The 19,023-nt window shown below is 45.6% G+C and overlaps 1 protein-coding gene across 4 annotated transcripts in view; it reads left to right on the top strand.

Moving 5' to 3' along the window:
• The window catches only part of TAX1BP1 (Tax1 binding protein 1), a 188,044-nt gene that overhangs the window by 1,748 nt on the left and 167,273 nt on the right, over positions 1 to 19,023 (top strand). For all 4 annotated transcript variants that reach the window (XM_073581360.1, XM_073581358.1, XM_073581361.1 and 1 more), the window contains exon 2: positions 9,839 to 10,022. In XM_073581360.1, the coding sequence (XP_073437461.1) occupies positions 9,846 to 10,022 (177 nt within the window). In that variant the 5' untranslated portion in view covers positions 9,839 to 9,845. The remainder of the gene's footprint in view (positions 1 to 9,838; positions 10,023 to 19,023) is intronic.

Genomic DNA, 19,023 nt, shown 5'->3' with positions numbered 1-19,023 from the left:
ATGATTAGTGATGAGCGAACGTTATCCGACCGAGCTCGGGTGCTAACCGAGTGTCTTCTGTGTGCTCGAAGAGTAGGTTCCAGCGCCCGTATGTCTCGCAGCTGCTTGACAGCCACGAGACATGCAGGCGCGGGGACCCGGACATATTATTAGCACACAAGCATCGGATAACACCTTATCGAAGCACGTTCGCTCATCACTAATCATTCAAAGTTTAAAAATCATTAATTTTTGTTTTTTTGTGACGCTTGACAAAAATTCACTGGGATATGTTGAAGCATTCCAGTGTTATTACCACCTAAAGTGACGCTGGACAGATTTGAAAAATTTGGTTCGCTCGCTACGGGGTAAAATTTGTCACTCACTGGAGAGTTCGGATTCTTTGGGATGAGTTGCTTGTTTTTTTTTTTTTTTTTTCCCCCCTTTCTCGTTGTTAGTTGATGTCATTAAAGGGAGCCTGACTTGTCCTTTGTAGCTTGTGAAGTGTCCCCAGTGCGTTGTTAGCGACGCAATGTGCATCACTAACGCGGTTTTCACCATTAAAATCGCCACTTTAATCTTTACAAAGAAAAAACCCACTGTACACAGTTATATCTTACCTGCTCGTTTAGTCATAGGGGTTTGCTTCATTGCTTTCTGTCAGGCTTGTTCCCGGGGTTGCGCCAATGTCACAGTATATCCCGCGCAGTGTGTAATGGGGGAGCTGTGCTTGCGCATTATGTAATTGCTGACCCGTTCTTGTGCATTTTCCATCGACGATCTGTGCATGTGACGAGCGGCTACCTGAGTGAGCGCACTGAAGCTGGTTTTAGTTCCCAGCTTCACTGACTGTGCACCACAGCCGCTGCGCGTCAGTCTACTGATGTCTGTGAGGAGTGCAGTGGCTCCGGCGCATGCGCACTCAGTCAGTGAAGCTCATGACTAAAACCAGCTTCAGTGCGCACACGCGGATCGCTTGTGGACATTGTGCAAACGTGTCAGCAATGGCATTGTCATGATACCAGTGCTGGGTGACCGGCACTTCTGGGGTTAATGTTCTGACCTCAGTGCAGACTCTCACCAGCACACCTGGGACCTATTATGGTGGCCTCTCATTGGTTCTGGGAAGGCTTCTTATAGCCTCAGGACGCTCCCATCCCTGTCAGTTATACTCTTGCCCTTGGCATTGTGTGGTGACCCCTGAGTGTGTTAGTGCTGTGTTCTGGTTGCTTGATTCTCTGTGTACGACTCGGTCTGTTCTCTGGATATTGCTTTGGATTCTGCCTGGTACCTTCTACGTCTGTTTGGTTTTGATCTCTGATTGGCCCTGACTATCCGTTCTGTCTCATCCCTGGTACTTTACTGATATCTTGTGTACGACCTTTGGCTTTGTCTGACCTCCCGTCTGTTTATCCCTCCTGTACCTCGCTTGCCTGTACTGTGCATGACCCCGCTTTGCCCGACTTTGAGTTTTCTACCTTCTTTGAAAGCAGGACGCTAAGCCCCGCCCCCTTGCAGTCACCTGACCGTTCACATGACCGTAGGTCCTGTGCCGGCTTGCTAAACTTCTACATTCAGGTCCTGTGCATCTTTATTTTCCATCTGTTCTTGTCCCCAGCGGTCCCTACGGTGCGGGTGAGTCCCTGCTTAGAGGAGGCTGTACGCCGGCGCTGCCAGGCATATTGCGCAAGCGTTGCTCCCCTAATACACACTGTGCACACGCTGCAAAATAGTAAACACTGCGCAAGTACGGGAAATATAGTGACATCGGCGCAACCCTGGGAACATTTCAAACTGTGTCGGCGAGGACGAGCATGACTGAATACAAATAAGTACACCCCTATAACTAAAAGAGCAGGTAAGATATACCTAGATAAAGTGATTTTTAAAAAAAAAAAAATTGAGGATTACAGCGGAGATTTTAATGAGAAAAAACGTGATACAAAGGACATGGCCGGTTCCCTTTAAAAATGTTTATGTCAAATTTTGGATGTGCATCCGGTCACTGGAATCTCGGACTAGGCTCCGCAATCTATACTGGTTTTCTGATCACTGGGGGGCAGATCTGTGTGAATGCCGGAGGGAACTGAGCTCTGAATTCCCCCATTTCCAGCAGTCGCGTATATCATGGTTGGAGCCGATTTAAACAATTTTTTTTATTAACAATTTTAACATATAATACAAGTCAACATTTTAATATAAAACTTTAGCTTACGAAGGTATAATAAGACTGGCATATCAGGAAAGGAGGCAGGAAAGGAAGGAGGGCAAGGGAGGGGAGCCCAAGTAGGGATATTTGTTAGGTTCACAATTACTAGGTTTCACCGGGAGAGTCGGGGACAGCCGAGCTGTTTAGATGGGATGGAGGAGTGGCGAATGGGTGTTGTTGGTTTATTCCGCCAAGGGAAGCCGAATTACCAAACTTATGGACTTATCCGTGAGTAAGGCTGTCAATTTTTCATTATGTACCTTGAAAGGCATCTTTTAACTTCCAAAAAGTCAAGGCTTGTTTACTCCCAGACTGAAGCTATAGTTTGGTTTAGCTGCTAAAGATATGAGAGATGAGAGCCTGGAATACTAGGGATTCGCCAATTCAGTAGGGCTTCCCATGGATTCTTTTTAAGAGTGATATTGATGACTGTGAGAATTAGAAACTATTCACTGATCCGGAATTTACGAGCTGTGGGGCATAGCCACCATATGTGATACATACAGTGGGTACAGAAAGTATTCAGACCCCTTTAAATTTTTCACTCTTTGTTTCATTGCAGCCATTTGGTAAATTCAAAAAAGTTCATTATTTTTCTTATTAATGTACACTCTGCACCCCATCTTGACTGAAAAAAACAAATGTAGACATTTTTGCAAATTAAAGAAAAACTGAAATATCACATGGTCATAAGTATTCAGACCCTTTGCTTCGTATTGAGTAGAAGCACCTTATGAGCTAGTACAGCCATGAGTCTACTTGGGAATGATGCAACAAGTTTTTCACACCCGGATTTGGGGATCCTCTGCCATTCTTCCTCTCCAGTTCCATCAGGTTGGATGGTGAACGTTGGTGGACAGCCATTTTCAGGTCTTTCCAGAGATGCTCAATTGGGTTTAGCTCAAGGCTCTGGCTGGGCCACTCAAGAATGGTCACAGAGTTGTTCTGAAGCCACTCCTTTGTTATTTTAGCTTTGTGCTTATTTTAGCTTTATGCTTAGGGTCATTGTCTTGTTGGAAGGTGAACATTTGGCCAAGTATGAGGTCCAGAGCACTCTTGAAGAGGTTTTCATCCAGGAAATCTTTGTACTTGACCACATTCATGTTTCCTTCAATTTCAACCAGTCGTCCTGTCCCTGCAGCTTAAAAAACACCCCCATAGCATGATGCTGCCACCACCATGTTTCACTGTTGGGATTGTATTGGGCAGGTGATGAGCAGTGCCTGGTTTTCACCACACATACCGCTTAGAATTATCACCACAAAGGTCTATCTTTGTCTCATCAGACCAGAGAATCTTACTTTTCTTAGTCTGGGAGTCCTTCATATGTTTTTTCTTTTTTGTTTTTTTTAGAAAACTCTGTGGTCTTTCATTTGTCTTGCACTGAGGAGAGGCTTCCGTCGAGCCACTCTGCCATAAAGACCCGACTGGTGGAGGGCTGCAGTGATAGTTGACTTTGTGGAACTTTCTCCCATCTCCTTACTGGAGCGCAGCCACAGTGATCTTGGGGTTCTTCTTTACCTCTGTCACCAAGACTCTTCTTCTCCCACGATTGCTCAGTTTGGCTGGACGGCCACGTCTAGGAAGACTTCTTGTGGTCCCAAACGTCTTCCATTTAAGGATTATGGAGGCCACTGTGCTTTTAGGAACCTTGAGTACTGCAGAAATTGTTTTGTAACCTTGGCCAGATCTGTGCCTTGCCACAATTCTGTCTCTGAGCTCCTTGGCCAGTTCCTTTGACCTCATGATTCTCAGTTGGTTTGACATGGACTGTGAGCTGTAAGGTCTTATATAGACAGGTGTGTGCCTTTACAAATCAAGTCCTATCAGTTTTTTTTTAACACAGCTGGACTCAAGGAGGATCACAAGGAAATGGACAGCATGTGACTTAAATATGAGTGTCTGAGCAAAGGATCTGGATGCTTATGACCATTGACCATGTAAGATTTCAGTTTGTCTTTTTTAATAAGTTTGCCAAAAATTCTACATTTGTTTTTTTTTCAGTCAAGATGGGTTGCAGAGTGTACATTAATGAGAAAAAAAATGAACTTTTTTGAGTTAACCAAATGGCTGCAATGAAAGAGTGAAAAATTTAAAGGGGTCTGAATACTTTCCGTACTCACTGTATTTCTGATAGAATTGCAGCCTCTGAAGCAATTGGGGGAGTAGCCAGGAACTGCTTTGGCCACTCCTGTGGGGGGGTCAGGTACCATCTGGACAGCACCTTATAGTTTAAAGTGTTTTGTATACCACCGGTAGAGGAGGACCAGATTTGCGATCATTCCGAGTAAGTCAGAATTAGTCCGATTCCCAACAAGAAGTATATGTTAAATTTCCCCAGTGTGTAGGGTGACTTATATGACAATGGAGCAGTGGGAGCAGATTTGATCTCCAATCCGTTCACCCCTCTTAGGCTCGATGTGGGAACCAGCAGTGAGATGCTTTCTATACTGTGGATAGGGGATAACTCACAATTTTGAGTCAACCCCTTTTAAATCATGAATTGTCGGCCAAGACATAAACTTCACAGATCAACCAGAGGAAGTAGTGTAGTTTACCGCAGTTCATCTCTCTGCCGTGAGAGTTTACCGCCGTTCATCAGCTCCGATGCTCTCGCTTACGGCACCACTCTGTGAGAACCGGAGCTGATTATCTGATGATCTCCAGTGAATTCTCAAGGCGGCGCAGTGACACACTGACAGGAGGTAATCGCTCCCACAATGTATCGCTGCAGGCCGGGTAGAGTGGTCACATCTCACGTGAGATTTCCGTGGGCCACTCGGTGTTAAGTGGACTATGGCGGACAAGGAGTATATGTTGGTTAATTAGATTTGATTGCTTGCAGGAGACGCGGGAGTCAGGGCTTAATTAGTGTTTGGTGAGTATGTAAGTAATTACGTAAATGTTTTTTTTTTTTTTTTTATTTTACAATTGAATGCAGGTGCAGGATGATGAGACTATTCTCCCATCATCGGCTCATGCTGTCTGTTATATGTGACAGCAGACATAGCCGGATGGGAGTGGTATTCCCTTCAGGCGAGGCCCAAATACAATCACTGTGGGCTGTTGTCGCATGGGTACACACAAACGCAGACGCCTGCACACATTTTCTCTGCCCGACATCATTTCCTTTGCCAATTCTACATCATTTTTGGTGCAAATCTGCATCAAATACTCAAACCTTTTTATGCCTGCTTTTTTGCTGCCTTTTTTGCTGACTGACTCTTAAATGAGTCAGAGTTAAAAAAAAAAAAATGCTGCAGAAAATAAAACGCTGCAAATACGGATGGAAATTTACTGATTATGTGCAGAACACTCCAGGATTGTCATTGAATTACGTTTCTTTAGTATCCCATTGCGTTTTTGGAGCATTTGCGCACATAAAAAAACCGCAGCGAAAATGCATCAAAAACGCATCGTGTGCACATAGCCTTAGGGGCGCCTGCCGTTTCACAGTTTTGAGCTTCTTTGTATTGAAATTAGGCGTGTAACCCCAGGGGATTGCAGAAAATCAAGCAAGTCACTTGTCTGTGAATCTTTTTGAGAATGGGAAAAACCAAGCAATCGGTGTTATACTACTACTACTAGCTGGGGACAGTGTTTCAAAGCGCTGCAAACCTCGTGGAGTATTCTGGTGCAGTAGTGTCAGGTATACAGAAATTGAGGTGATCAAGGAAAAAACGTACGGCAAAAGGAGGTCCTGTGCACCGAAACACCTTGTCGATTAAGGCTATGTGCCCACGTTGCAGAAATGCTGCAGAAAAGTCCGCAGCATTTCCGCAACTCCTACCGCGGGTAAAACGCATGCGGAATTCGCATTCGTTTTGCCGTAAAACACAAGCGTTTTGCAAGCATTTTTAGCTTGCAGAATGCTAGCGCTTTCCATGCGATTTGAAGCATCGCTTGGAAAAGTGAGTGACAGGTTGGTCACACTTGTCAAGCATAGCGTTTGACAAGTGTGACCAACGTTTTACTATTGATGCTGCCTATGCGGCATGAATAGTAAAAGAATGTTAAAAATAATAAAAAAAAAAAAAAGGTTATTCTCACCTTCTGACGGCCCCCGATCTCCTCAGCGGCGCTCTCGGTACATTCCGTTCCCAGGGATGCAATGCGTAAAGGACTTTTGTGACGTCATGCTTGCGAGACCGCAACGTCATCTTAGGTGATTCGCGCAATGCATCCCTGGGAACGAAAGATGCTGGCAGCGTGGCTGAGAGGCGGGAAGGCTCATGGGGCCATCAGAAGCTGAGTGTATCCCTATTTTTTATTTTAATTATATTTTTTACAGGAATATGGTACCCAGGGCATGGAGGAGAATCTCCTCTCCTCCAGACCCTGGGTACCATCCGCACATGAAGCACTTTACGCATGGTGGGCCTAGCATAGCCACATGCGTAAAGTGAGCGTTTCAATGCAATACTATGGCTGCGGAATCGCCACGATTCCGCAGAAATAATGAACATGTAATGCTGTAGATAAGCCCCCGATGTAACCTGAAAGAGAAGAAAAACACCTTATATTATACTCACCAAGGTGAGCGGTCCGGTCCAATGGGTGTTGCGGTCCGGTCCGGCTCCTCCCTTCATGCGATGGCGTCCTCTTCTCCCGTCCTGAAATGGCTCCGGTGCAGGCGCATTGCTCTGCCCTGTTGAGGGCAGGTCAGAATTCTGCAGTGCGCAGGCGCCAGACCTCTCCCGACGCCTGCGCACTGCAGGACTCTGCTCTGCCCTCAACAGGGCAGAGCAATGCGCCTGCGCCGGAGCCATTACAGGATGGGAGAAGAGGACGTCATCGCATGAAGAAGGGAGGCGCCGGACGGGACGGTGACACCCATCGGACCGGAACGCCCACCTCGGTGAGTATAATATAAGGTGTTTTTCTTCTCTTTCAGGTTACATCGGAGGCTTATCTACAGCATTACAGAATGCTGTAGATAAGCCCCCGATGTCTATGCCAGCAGCTGCAAAGCCAAAAAAAGGGTGACAGATTCCCTTTAAACATTTTTTTTTTTTTTTACTTTTGGCATGCTTCAATAGCCTCCATAGGAGGCTTGAAGCATGCACAACTCGATCAGCTCTGCTACATATGGGCGATGAGCAGATCGCCCATATGTAGCAGATTTACTCCTGTGCTTTCAGCGCCGACCATCGGGCGGCGCTGAAAGCCATCAGCCTGGAACAACCATAGAGGTCTCTATGAGACCTCTGGTTGTCCAGGCAAAAATGAAGTCCGACCCCCGATCACGTGACGGGGGTCGGCGATGAGCTCACTTCCGGCCCGGCGGCCGGAAGTGCTATTTAAATGCCCACTGTCAGCTTTGACAGCGGGATTTAACTAGTTAATAGGCGCGGGCGGACGGCGATTCCGCTTGCGCCTATTGCGGGCACATGTCAGCTGCTCAAAACAGCTGACATGTCCCGGCTTTGATGCGGGCTCAGCGCCGCACCACACCTCAAATCAACTCCAGCCCTTTTATCTGCTTAATTGAGAATGACATAACGAAGGGATTGCCCACACCTGTCCATGAAATAGCCTTGTTGTCAATTGTCCAATTACTTTTGGTCCCTTTAAAAACAGGGTGGCACATGTTAAGGAGCTGAAACTCCTAAACCCTTCATCCAATTTTAATGTGGATACCCTCAAATGAAAGCTGAAAGTCTGAACTTCAACTGCATCTGAATTGTTTTGTTTAAAATTCATTGTGGTAATGTCTAGAACCAAAATTAGAAAAATGTTGTCTATGTCCAAATATATATGGACCTAACTGTATGAGATAAGATGGCAGGTGCTAGGAAACTCTTATTTCCATTTTAGGTTCAAGAAGCTTCTCTTAGGCTATGTTCACACATTGCGGAAATCCCGCGATAACTTCCGCGGGAGCTCTGGAATTCCATTCCGTGGGAAAATCACATTTTAAATTCCTGCGATTTTCCCACGGAAAAACTAGCGATTTGCAAGCTTAGTTAGCTTGCAGAATGCTAGCGTTTTCCAAGCAATCTATAGCATCGCTTGGAGAATTGATTGACAGGTTGGTCACACTCGTCAAACAGTGTTTGATGAGTGTGACCAACTTTTTACTATTGAGGCTGCCTATGCAGCATCAGTAGTAAAAAAATCTAATGTTAAAAATAATAATAAAAAATAAAAAATTGGGCTATATTCGTCCCGCGCAGCCTTCCCGTGCCTCAACGATGCTCCCGTTCCCAGTAATGCCTTGCGAGACCTTTGATCACGTCGTGGTCTCACGATGCTGTAGCGATCTCACGAGGAATAGGGACTGCTACAGTATCGCAAGACCGCGACGTCATCAAAGGTCTCGCAAGACATTACTGGGAACGGGAGCATCGCTGAGGCCCGGGAAAGCTGCGCGGGACGCCGGAAGGTGAATATATCCCAATTTTTATTTTTTATTCTATTTTTTACAGGGATATGGTACCCACAGCCTGGAGGAGAGTCTCCTCTCCTCCACCCCCTGGGTACCATTCGCAAATGTTCTGCTTACTTTTTGCATGGTGGGCACAGCCACATGCGGAAAGTAAGCAGAACAATGCATTCCTATGTGGGCGGAATCCCCGTGATTCCGCAAAATCAATGAGCATGCTGCGTATCTTTCCGCGATTCGATTAGGAATGCATTGGTTGCTGTTTTTTTGCGTCTTCGCGGCAAAAACGCGCATTAAAAACCACCGCAAAAACGCGAAAAAACCGCGACGTGTGAACGCAGCCTTACAGATATCATACAACTTACAACAGTTCAGGAAGTGTAGAAAAGCTGAATTTCTCCAGCTGAATGTTCCACAAAGCAGGTGTCCAGGGCTAATATATAGTTTTTACCATGAGCCTTAAAACAAACAGGCAAGTAGTTGCTAACAGAGGCAACTAACTGCTTGTACCTTTCGCCGTCTCAGGACACTCTCACAGATGGCTCCTGCCGACGATTCAACTGCTCCACATCAACAGAGCAGCTCTACTTCTTCCGAGTGCTCTGTTGATTGGCAGCATCATGTTGATTGACAGCCGGCTCCATGTAATTAGGCAGTAGGGAGCCGACTGTCAATCAGCGTGACGTCGGCAGTCACGCCCCATCAATAGAACAGATATGAAGCTGCTGCTCTATCGACGTGTAGTCAGCGGAAGCCGCTGATTCGCTGACAGGAGCAATCTGTGACCACTCTGTGCCGGCAGAGATTGGCGCTTGGCTCAACAGGCCGCTAATTGGCAACTATGTGCCTGTTAGTTCTTGCTTAGTAAAAAAAAAATATAGTCCTGGAAAACCCCTTTAACTAAAATCAGGAATTGCATATCCAAGGTTAAAGGAGTTCTCCGGGCTCGTAATACTGACACGTACCTTTTTAGGATAGGTAATCAATACCGCATCAGGCAGGGGTCAAAAGGGCATGACAACAATAAGATGAAAGCTCTGGCTATAAACACAGCTCTGCCTCCCTATACCACCTTATGTAAATGTAGATGTTTATATGCTGAGAAATTCTGTTCTCCGTTAATATATGCAGACGACAGGCGCTTCATCATATGTCAGTACTAACCACACATCGTTGCAGTAAAATGCACCAGATTTGTTTAGCATTGCACACCCATTCAAGTGCTTAACTCTGCTCATATATACTTCTTTGTTCTCAAATTACAGGTTAAAAATGTCCACTCCACAAGATCTCCTGTCTCCAAATAGTACCCTGCAGACGTCTAACTTCGCACACGTGATCTTCCAGAATGTGGCAAAGAGTTACCTTCCTAGCGCTCCTCTGGAGTGTCACTACACACTGACTCAGTATATCCATCCCCATCCCAAAGACTGGGTTGGAATATTTAAGGTAGGTCTGTGTGATTTCTTGTCGACTGTATAATATACATATGCTTATAAAACCAGTACTGATTCACAGAATGTAATAGTTAAGAAGAAAAAAAAAAAAAGACTGTCGCCCCTTAATGCTTAACCCCTTCATGACATGCGCCCTATATATATGGCGCTGCGGGTGCTGCATTCCTGCAAAGTGCCGTCGCAATTTCCAGTCACCGTGCTGCATCGCGAGTTAAAGGGAATCTGTTACCCCTTTTTTTGGACTATGAGCTGCCGGCATCGACATAAGGGGCTTATCTACAGCATTCTGTAATGCTGTAGATAAGCCCCCGATGTAACCTGAAAGATAAGAAAAAAAAAGTGAGATTGTACTCACCGAGGTGGGCGGTCTGGTCTGATGACGCGGTCCGGTCCGGCACCTCCCATCTTCTAACGGTAACGTCCTCTTCTTTGCTTCCTGTCGTGGCTCTGGCGCAAGCGCACTGCTCTGCCCTATTGAGGGCAGAGCAGAATACTGCAGTGCGCAGGCGCCAGACCTCTCTGACCTCTCCCGACGCCTGCGCCCTGCAGGCCTCTGCTCTGCCCTCAACAGGGCAGAGCAGTGCTCCTGCGCTGGAGCCACAATAGGAAGGGAAGAAGAGGACGTCATCACTAGAAGATGGGAGGCACCGGACCGTGACACCCATCGGACCGGACCGCCCACCCCGGAGAGTATAATCTAATTTTTTTTTTTTTTTTTCAGGTTACTTCGGGGGCTTATCTACAGCATTTCAGAATGCTGTAGATAAGCCCCTGATGTCAATGCCGGCAGCTCATAGTCCAAATAAGGGGTGACAGATTTCCTTTAAGATAGCTGCTGTCTCTGATAGCAGGCCATCCCTGCACGTCTCCCCGGGTGGCTGCATCACCCACCACCCATTTTGGCTAGCGCTGTGATTGGCTGATCAGTTTTGACCAGCCAATCACTGTGATGTCACAATAAAGTTTAGGGGAAAAAAAAGGTGACGCTGTGATTGGTGCTGTATGAGACGGCATCAATGACATCAGTCACAATGCTTTCATGATTAACCACTTTGATGCTGATTGGTCAGTAACTATTGTTCAGCCAAAGAGGTTACTCTAAAAATAGTGATCACCACTCTGCACGCCATCTTTACCTCAGAGTAGGGGTGCAGAGTGGTTGTATACTGAGAGAGAAATCATTGGTGGCCAGTGTGATCCTCCTGCAACTGTTCTTCTGCGATCTATGCTGTGTCTCCTGAGCTGTGTGACTGATCTGTGATCGCAGCAGCAGTTCCACAATCCCTGTTCCAGTCCACCACCCAACCCCCCACTAATTGTATTTTTTGAGCTTTCTTCTTGTGTAATTCCCATGGCCGCAGTGCTCTGATCAGTATTGCTGCTGATCAGAGTCTGCGCCAAGGGACTTTTTTTTTTTTTTTTTAGCTAGTTAGGGTAGCGGACGTCGCAGTGTAAATGACGGCCCATTTTATTTTAGAAGAAAAATAATAGTAGTTAGTACAGTGTAGCTTTATAGGTAGTGAGTAAAGATGGCAAACTCGAAAAGTAGAGTTAAAGTTCGGGGTTCATAACGAACACCTACTGTTCAGGCTCTGACCCCGAACTTGTACTTCATCAGCAGGCGCCTGCACTCTAAATAAATAAATAAATAAATATAAAAGAAAAAAAACGGCGTGCGTTTGCCTGTATTTTTGATAACCAGCTAGGCCAAACTGACTGCAGCGGGCTGCAACCCTCAGCTGTTAGGCGTCAGACTCCTGCAGCAACACAACAGGAATCCAGAGCCTCACATGCTGCTCTGCAGCAAGCCATTCCTGAGGCTAAGTCCCTCTGCTGCTCCACTGAGCATTCTCACGAGACAATCTCCCATTGGAGGTCAGGAGTTACGCGCTCAGGTCCTTCTCCAGATCTGATTGGTCCATCTCAGAGATCTGGAAGGTCCCGGCAGCGCCCCGCTATAAAAGGCCCGCATGGCCGCTCGGCCATGCGCTAGTACAGATTTTACTTGCTAGATGTGTGAATGGTGATGGATGTATGACTCTGGTGACTGACTTATTAAGATTCCCCTCCCTCTGATATTACGCATGTGGATAGGGAACTAGAGAGAGAGTCAGTGGCAAGCCTTAGGCCACTGTGCACACCGCACCTCTACACTAGCGTCCGATCGTGCCACGCCTCACGGCACTATCGTATAGCGGCTGTGTTTGCCGCTGCGCTGCAGTCAGCAGCACTTACCGGCGTCCACGGTAGCGACGCCGCACGCACGGTAGGTATAGACGGACACCGACCTCAGGCTTGGGCCCGTGTCCTGTGACCGATAGCACGCGTGCAATTTAGCTGAGACCTGTGAGTCTAACAGGCTCGGTGTTTGTTTGTTTTTGTTACAGTGCCTCTGTGAGCTAACAGAGTCCGCTCAGCACACATCGGGTGGTGTTTAACCCGTGCGCGTTATACCGCCATATAGCGCGTCTGCCATTACTCCGCAGCAGTGATAACACCTTCTGCACGGTGGACCCCGAGCGGCAAACACACTTTATTATTTATTTAGTGCGTTTCGCCGTTCTTAACATCAGCAAAGGCCATGCTGTTTTTTTTTTTTTAAAGATACTTAAATAATTTAAAACAATTTTATGTAGCAATCAGCCAAACTAAAGCAGACAGCTGGGGGCTGGTATTCTCAGCTGTTAAGGGGCCATGAATATTTGTCGTCCCCCCACCCCCAGCCTAAAAATAGCCCATAGCCTCCTAGAAAAAGCACACCTATTAGATGCGTCGATACTGGCATTTTACCCGGCTCTTCCCACTTGCCCTGTGGCAGTGGCAAGTGGGGTTCATACAGTGCCTTGCGAAAGTATTCGGCCCCCTAGAACTTTTCAGCCTTTTCCCACATATGCTTCAAACATAAAGATACCAAATGTAAATTTTTGGTGAAGAATCAACAGGTGGGACACAATTGTGAAGTTGAACGAAAATTATTGGTTATTTTAAATTTTTGTGGAAATTCAAAACTGACAAGTGGGGCGTGCAATATTATTCGGCCCCTTTAACGTAATACTTTGTTGCGCCACCTTTTGCTGTGATTACAGCTGCAAGTCGCTTGGGGTATGTCTCTATCAGTTTTGTACATCGAAAGACTGAAATTCTTTCCCATTCTTCCTTGGCAAACAGCTCGAGCTCCTTGAGGTTTGATGGAGATCGTTTGTGAAAAGCAGTTTTCAGCTCTTTCTACAGATTCTTCATTGGATTCAGGTCTGGACTTTGACTTGGCCATTCTAACACCTGGATACGTTTATTTGTGAACCATTCCATTGTAGATTTTGCTTTATGTTTGGGATCATTGTCTTGTTGGAAGACAAATCTCCGTCCCATTCTCAGGTCTTTTGCATACTCCAACAGGTTTTCGGTCCTGTATTTGGCTCCATTCATCTTCCCATAAATTTTAACCATCTTCCCTGTCCCTGCTGAAGAAATGCAGGCCCAAACCATGATGCTGCTGCCACCACCATGTTTGACAGTGGGGATGGTGTGTTCAGGGTGATGAGCTGTGTTGCCTTTACGCCAAACATATCGTTTGGCAATGTTGCCAAAAAGTTCGATTTTGGTTTCATCTGACCAGAGCACCTTCTTCCACGTGTTTGGTGTGTCTCCCAGGTGGCTTGTTGCAAACTTTAAACAACACTTTTTATGGATATCTTTGAGAAATGGCTTTCTTTTTGCCACTGGCCAGATTTGTGCAGTGTACGACTGATTGTTGTCCTATGGACAGACTGTCCCATCTCAGCTGTAGTTCTCTGCAGTTCATCCAGAGTGATGATGGGCCTCTTGGCTGCATCTCTGATCAGTCTTCTCCTTGTTTGAGATGAAAGTTTAGAGGGACGGCCGGTTCTCGGTAGATTTGCAGTGATATGATACTCCTTCCATTTCAATATGATCGCTTGCACAGTGCTCCTTGGGATGTTTTAAAGTTTTGGAAATCATTTTGGTTCCAAATCAGGCTTTAAACTTCTCCACAACAGTATCACGGACCTGCCTGTTGTGTTCCTTGGTCTCCATGATGCTCTCTGTGCATCAAACAGAACCCTGAGACTATCACAGAGCAGGTGCATTTATACAGAGACTTGATTACACACAGGTGGATTATATTTATCATCATTAGTCATTTAGGACAACATTGTCTCATCCAGCGATCCACAATGAACTTCTGGAGTAAGTTTGCTGCGCTGAAAGTAAAGAGGCCGAATAATATTGCACGCCACACTTTTCAGTTTTTGAAATTCCACAAAAATTTTAAATGGCCAATAAATTTCATTCAACTTCACAATTGTGTCCCACTTGTTGTTGGTTCTTCACCAAAAATTTACATTTGGTATCATTGTTTGAAGCATGATTTTGCTGGACTGGTTAGAGGGTGTGTATTGCCAAGTTTTTAACAGGTTCGGATTCGGCTCTAAAGAAGGCTACTACTTGCAATATAACGCAATTTTATTTCAATGTACAAAATTAAAGGAATAGTATGATTGCGTACACCTTTGTATGTTTTAAGATACAAAGGTTAAGTACATATAAAGATTGAATACATATAATGATTAAGTATATATAAAGATTAACTATATACAGTATACTCACATCATCAATCACCAAGAGGCTTTTAAACATCATCCGTCTGATATCAGAGAAGCAATGCCAAGACAGAGAACCCCTGGGAAATTCATAAGACTGCATGGGCGTCCCCAGTTATGCAGGTTTCACAACACCGTACATGTGTACAGGTGTCCAGTTTTGCTTCTGTCTAAGGCCGGTTTCACATTTGCGCTTTATAGCGCAGCGACCGCCTGCACACGGCCGCCGCTAAGCCCCGCCCCCTCCCAGCTCCCTGCCCGCCCCATCCGGTCATCGCCGCCTACTAGCGCACATGGATGCTTGCGATCTGCGCACCCTATCTTTAGCACAGGGTGCGCAGATCGTGCGCTGTGCACTTTTGAAGGTGCGCCGTGCGCGGCGAAATGCAACATGCTGCATTCGGCGCACACGGGCGCACCTTCAACAGTGCCCAGCGCACGGCCAGCGCACGATCTGCGCACCCTATGCTAAAGATAGGGTGCGCAGATAGCAAGCGTCCATGTGCGCTAGTAGGCGGCGATGACCGGATGGGGCGGGCAGGGAGCCGGGAGGGGGCGGGGCTTAGCGGCGGCCGTGCACAGGCCGTCGCTGCGCTATAAAGCGCAAATGTGAAACCGGCCTATGTCATGTTTCTCTGGTCTTATATAGTAAATTACACTTATGTGTAACTAGCTTCACCCAGCCCTTCCAGTGGCCTTCTTTCAAGATTGGATGAAACTGAGATATCATGGAATCATCAGACAATCGGTCGTAAGCCCTTAGAATATAAAAGCCACAATGGATTTAGATAAAACTACCACTGACATACCTTAATGTTTTACAATAACAAACATAGCAACTTAGAATTATTTGTGAAACAACAGTTCTCAAGATTGTCACTTGTGAGCATTGTCTGTCACATCAGAAATGCAGCTGTCTGATTGTCTGATAAACTCACCACAAACAGAAGTTACGTAAACCTTAATGTTTTACAATGACAGACAACAAACATAGATAAACATAGAACTGTTTGTAACTGTTAGGCTGAGTTCACACGTGGCGTTTTTTTCGCGTTTCCGCGGCGGTTTTGCCGCGAAAATGTGGAAAAATAAGCATCTCATGCATTCCTATGGGATTCCGCAATGCTGTGCTAATGCTGCGGTTTTAACCGCGGCGGAATTGCTTTGCGGTAAAAAACGCAGCATGCTCATTAATTTTGCGGAATCGCGGCGATCCCGCACCCATAGGAATGCATTCTTCTGCTTACTTTCCGCATGTGGCTGTGCACACCATGCGAAAAGTAAGCAGAACATTTGCGGATGGTACCCACGGTCCGGAGGAGAGGAGACTGTCCTCCGGGCTTTGGGTACCATATCCCTGTAAAAAATAGAATTTAAAATAAAAAGTATTGTTATTCTCACCTTCCTATGACCCGCGCAGCCTTCCCGCCTCTCTCCACGCTCCCGGTCCCAGTAAGCCTTTGCGAGCGATGACGTCCGTTCTCGCGATCATTTGCGCGTCGTCATCGCGAATGACCACGAGACGTCGCGATCCCGCGAGAACGGACGTCATCGCGGTAATTGTCTCAAAGGATTACTGGGACCGGGAGCGTGCAGAGAGGCGGGAATTTCACAAATTCCTATAAAAAAATTTACAGCACACCCTGCACTGAACTACTGAACCCAATTTCTCATATATTTTAGGCCTCGGAGTCTGTCCATTTTGTACGGACTCCACCAAAACCGACACAGACTCCACAGGCCTGGTTTCCAGGGTGATATGCGGTGTTCGTTTTCCGACGCTTCCAAACAGAAAACAGGTGTGAACAGGTGCAAGCTAAGAGTAGCCACCTCCATATATAACTAACAAAGCTGCACATGTTCACATGCTATAGCGTTAGAGTACAGCTTTATTCGTCAGTGTTAGTTTTCCACCACACACATAATTTTGCATTTAGCCCAACAAGTTCTACTTTGGTTTCATCTGACCAGAGCGCACCTTCTTTCACATGCTCACTGTGTCCCCTACATGGCTTTTTGCAATCTGTTTTTGGCTTGCTTTAAAAAATGGCCATTTTTTTTTTTTTTTTTTTTTTTTTTAGTTTTGCAGTTGTGTTGGACTCTTTCCATTTTAGGATGATTTATTGGACAGTGCTTTGTGAGATGTTTGAAGCTTGGGCATTTTTTTTTTATAGCCTAACCCTGCTTTATTCTTCACCACAACTTTATCCTTGACCTGTCTGGTGTGTTCCTTTTTGTTTCCGTCATGGTGTTTCATCTCTAATATGACCAAATACACTTCTGAGGCCTTCACAGAGCAGCTGTAGTTGTACTGAGAATAAATGTCACACAGGTAGACTCAATCCACTAATTATGTAACTTCTGGAGGCAATCGGTCACCCAGGATTTTCCTTAGGGTATGGGACTACAGGGGGCTGAATACAAATGCACGTCACAATTTTTAAAATTCATATTTTTAAAATAGAAAACCATGTATTATTTCCTTTAAAACTTCACAAATACTTTGTGTTGGTATAGCACAAATGATTTTAAGTCTGTGCGTGTAGCGTGAAAAAAATATGGAAAAGTTCACCGGGTATAAATACTTTTTGAAGTCACTACATTTATAATATTTATATATTTTTGATTTTGGATGTCGTATTTGCTATTGTCCATTTTATTATGTATTTAAATACAAATCTTGACGTTTTAAAGGCAATCCCAGTAGGATCAGCCCTCCTAAGCTGTCTATTTGGGCATGTAGGTCTTAGAAAAGCTGAATAAAAGGTTACCTTGAGATCTGCGATCTGATGTCTTATTACAGAGAAATTCATGTTTGTCTTATGTTATGACGTGTTATGATCTATTAGCCAGACACTAATCTCCATGAAAATCTGCCTCCAGAGCTTATTTTAAATAGTCGACATTACCAGTGTATCTAACACAGAACAGTAGAACTGAACGTTGTCTTTACAAACGCCTTTTCTGCAGCTCTCACAGTTCTGCTATATTGTAACCCTGTTTGCGTCTAAGATTGAAGCTGAGAGGAAGCTGCAGATGAGTCCGGTATAATCACACACAGCTCTGCAGTGAGAATAGGATGGCAGTGAGATCAGGATAGCAGAGAGCGGCCATCATATATCACACCAATAACATCCCCTTTTATTAAAAAAATAAGCTCTGGAGATCGGTGTCCGGCCCATAGTCCTGAACAGTTAATTTGCATATAAGAAAGATGTGGATTTCTCTGGAACAAGACATCGGATCGCAGATATCAAGATATTTTATTTTGCTTCCTAAGACTTGCATGTCCATGTAGACTGCTGAGGAGGCAGGGGCGTAATGATCGCAGTCGCAGAGGGTGCGATTGGGCCCATGTTGGAAGAGGGTCTTCCGACACCAGCAGTTATTTCGGCAGGATGTGTATCTAAAGCAGCATATTCAGCTGAAATTTATTGCTGTGCAGAGAGCAGGCTGTACTGCCGTACACAAGTAGACAGCAGCTGATGTTGGCATACTAGTCGCATGCGGCGCATGTCAGTGACGTTATGCTTCTGATCACTTGCATGCTGAAGTCATTTGCTGGCTTCTGTGTTGGCTGTTGAAGAGGCTGCCACATGTCGTAGGAGTGGGGGAATGTGAGAATTGTTTATTACTGGAATGGGCCCAAGATGGAAGACATTATACCAAGAAAGCGAGACGACATACCAGGAAGGGGCCCAGAATGGCATACATTATATCAACGACTGGAGACATTATACCAGGAAGGGGCCTAGAATGGAGGACATGCCAGGGTGGGGGACATTATGCCAGGAAAGGTAGACATTATAGGAGGAAGGGGCCCAGGATGGAGGACATTATACTAGGAAGGGAGACAGTTTACCAAGAAGGGGCCCAGGATCAAGGACATTACTCGGTTGGGGGACATTATAACAGGAAAAGGCCCATGTAAAAAGGACATTATACCAGGAAGGGGCCCAGGATGGGGGAAATAAGAACTAAAAGGGACCTAGGATGGGGATATTATTACAGGAAGGGCCCAGGTTCGGTGATATAGTTACATGGGGTGTGAACACGTATGTCTTCACAGGATCTGGAACGCTACAAGATCCCATACATCTGACAAACATGCATGTGGGGGAGCCCGGGCCCAAATTTTGCATCGCGGCCCATTGAACTCTAGATACACCACAGATAAGAGGGTTTATCCTACTGACAGATTCCCCTTTAGCACTAACCATTGAGCTTCAGAATAGGCTGTTTTGTAGAAATCACTTTTCAGCAGTCACCACATTTTCATTACAGTCAGTATTGCAATGAATGGTAGCACCTATATGTAGGTTATCACCGGAACAGTGAGAGTAGACACATCTCACTTTACCTATGCCATCCGCC

This window comes from Dendrobates tinctorius, unplaced genomic scaffold, assembly GCF_039654945.1.
Source record: "Dendrobates tinctorius isolate UK_male_01 unplaced genomic scaffold, ASM3965494v1 ptg000070l, whole genome shotgun sequence".
Lineage (NCBI taxonomy): Eukaryota > Metazoa > Chordata > Amphibia > Anura > Dendrobatidae > Dendrobates > Dendrobates tinctorius.
The sequence above is the reverse complement of the archived record's forward strand: the minus strand, read 5'-3'. Positions and strand labels throughout refer to the sequence as shown.